Genomic DNA, 1,181 nt, shown 5'->3' with positions numbered 1-1,181 from the left:
GATGTCGGAAAGATCCCTGCAGCCTTGTTCCTGTGTTAACAATCACCATTTTTTAAAATTAGATTACTTAGTGTGGAAACAGGCCCTTTGGCCCAACAAGTCCATGTTGAAAGGTGACGCACCCAGACCCATTCCCCTACATTTACCCCTTCACCTAACATTTGGGGCAATTTAGCATGGCCAATTCACCTAACCTGCACATTTTTGGGATTGTGGGAGGAAACCCACGCAGACACAGGGAGAAGGAGCAAACTCAGTTGCCTGAGGTGGGAATTGAACCTGGGTCTCTGGTGCTGTGAGGCAGCAGTGCTAACCACCATGTCCCTGTTCCATCAATATTTATCTCTAACTCTGCCTGGGAGCCCAACACATCTCTTTAACCAACATTTGCATCAGGAATTCACATCCTGATATTTGGCATTATGTAATACATTAATTTGATCCTAAATGACTAACCCCTGAACTCTTGCACTTGAATACTGGTCTCTCCAGCTTGGTGTGGGAAAGCAGTCTCCTGGCCCTGAGCCTGTCGTGCTCCCTAAAGCGTTGTCACAATGGGACGGTGTCATTGTAAACACTGTAGATCCTTCTCATTTCAGATCAGCCTCTCATTCTTTAACCTGGTGTCTTACAGATGACTGAAGATTTCCTGGTCTACACATCCCAAACTATCCTGGATCTGTCATTGTGAGAACCAATGGTGCTGTTGTTCCCATTGAATGTCGTTATTTGATGTGAGACTCTTTACTCGATTGTCAATATGATCCCCTGCTGTTGTCGTCTGACACTGTCCTAAAATGGCTGCCCTGTCTCCCTCCCCCAGGAAGGGCAATGTGAGCAGCAATCCCATCAAGCCCGCCTGGATCCCATTCAGCTCCACCAAGTCTGGAGAAGGGCATCTGTCATTTTCCCTGCGTCTAATGAATGGTATGTGATGGGTGGCTGGGGAGGGATCTCTGGGTGTTGTACCCATTGGCTCCAACCCTTGTCTTGCTGTACTTCAGGTGACTGGCTGACAGAGCGCACTTCCACTGTCTACTCCCTGGGAGACCTCATTCACATTGAGGCATCGGTTTCAATGGCCAACCACATGCCCCTGAAGCTGTACATTGATCACTGTGTAGCTACACTGAGCCCAGACAAGGAAGCCACCCCGAGATACAGCATCATTGACTACAATG

At 48.2% G+C, this 1,181-nt stretch overlaps 1 protein-coding gene across 1 annotated transcript in view; it reads left to right on the top strand.

Annotated features, from left to right (window-relative positions):
• Window positions 1–1,177, top strand: part of LOC122545454 (zona pellucida sperm-binding protein 3-like) — a gene marked incomplete at its 3' end in the record, with an annotated part of 1,985 nt that extends 808 nt beyond the window's left edge. Inside the window, exons 2-4 of the mRNA XM_043684472.1 lie at window positions 645–734; window positions 824–927; window positions 1,005–1,177. Coding sequence (XP_043540407.1) covers window positions 645–734; window positions 824–927; window positions 1,005–1,177 — 367 coding nt within the window. The remainder of the gene's footprint in view (window positions 1–644; window positions 735–823; window positions 928–1,004) is intronic.
• Between the last annotated feature and the right edge of the window lie 4 nt (window positions 1,178–1,181).

The sequence above is a fragment of the Chiloscyllium plagiosum genome, unplaced genomic scaffold (assembly GCF_004010195.1).
Source record: "Chiloscyllium plagiosum isolate BGI_BamShark_2017 unplaced genomic scaffold, ASM401019v2 scaf_80549, whole genome shotgun sequence".
Lineage (NCBI taxonomy): Eukaryota > Metazoa > Chordata > Chondrichthyes > Orectolobiformes > Hemiscylliidae > Chiloscyllium > Chiloscyllium plagiosum.
Note: the sequence above shows the minus strand (reverse complement) of the source record. Positions and strands in the feature narration are given on the sequence as shown.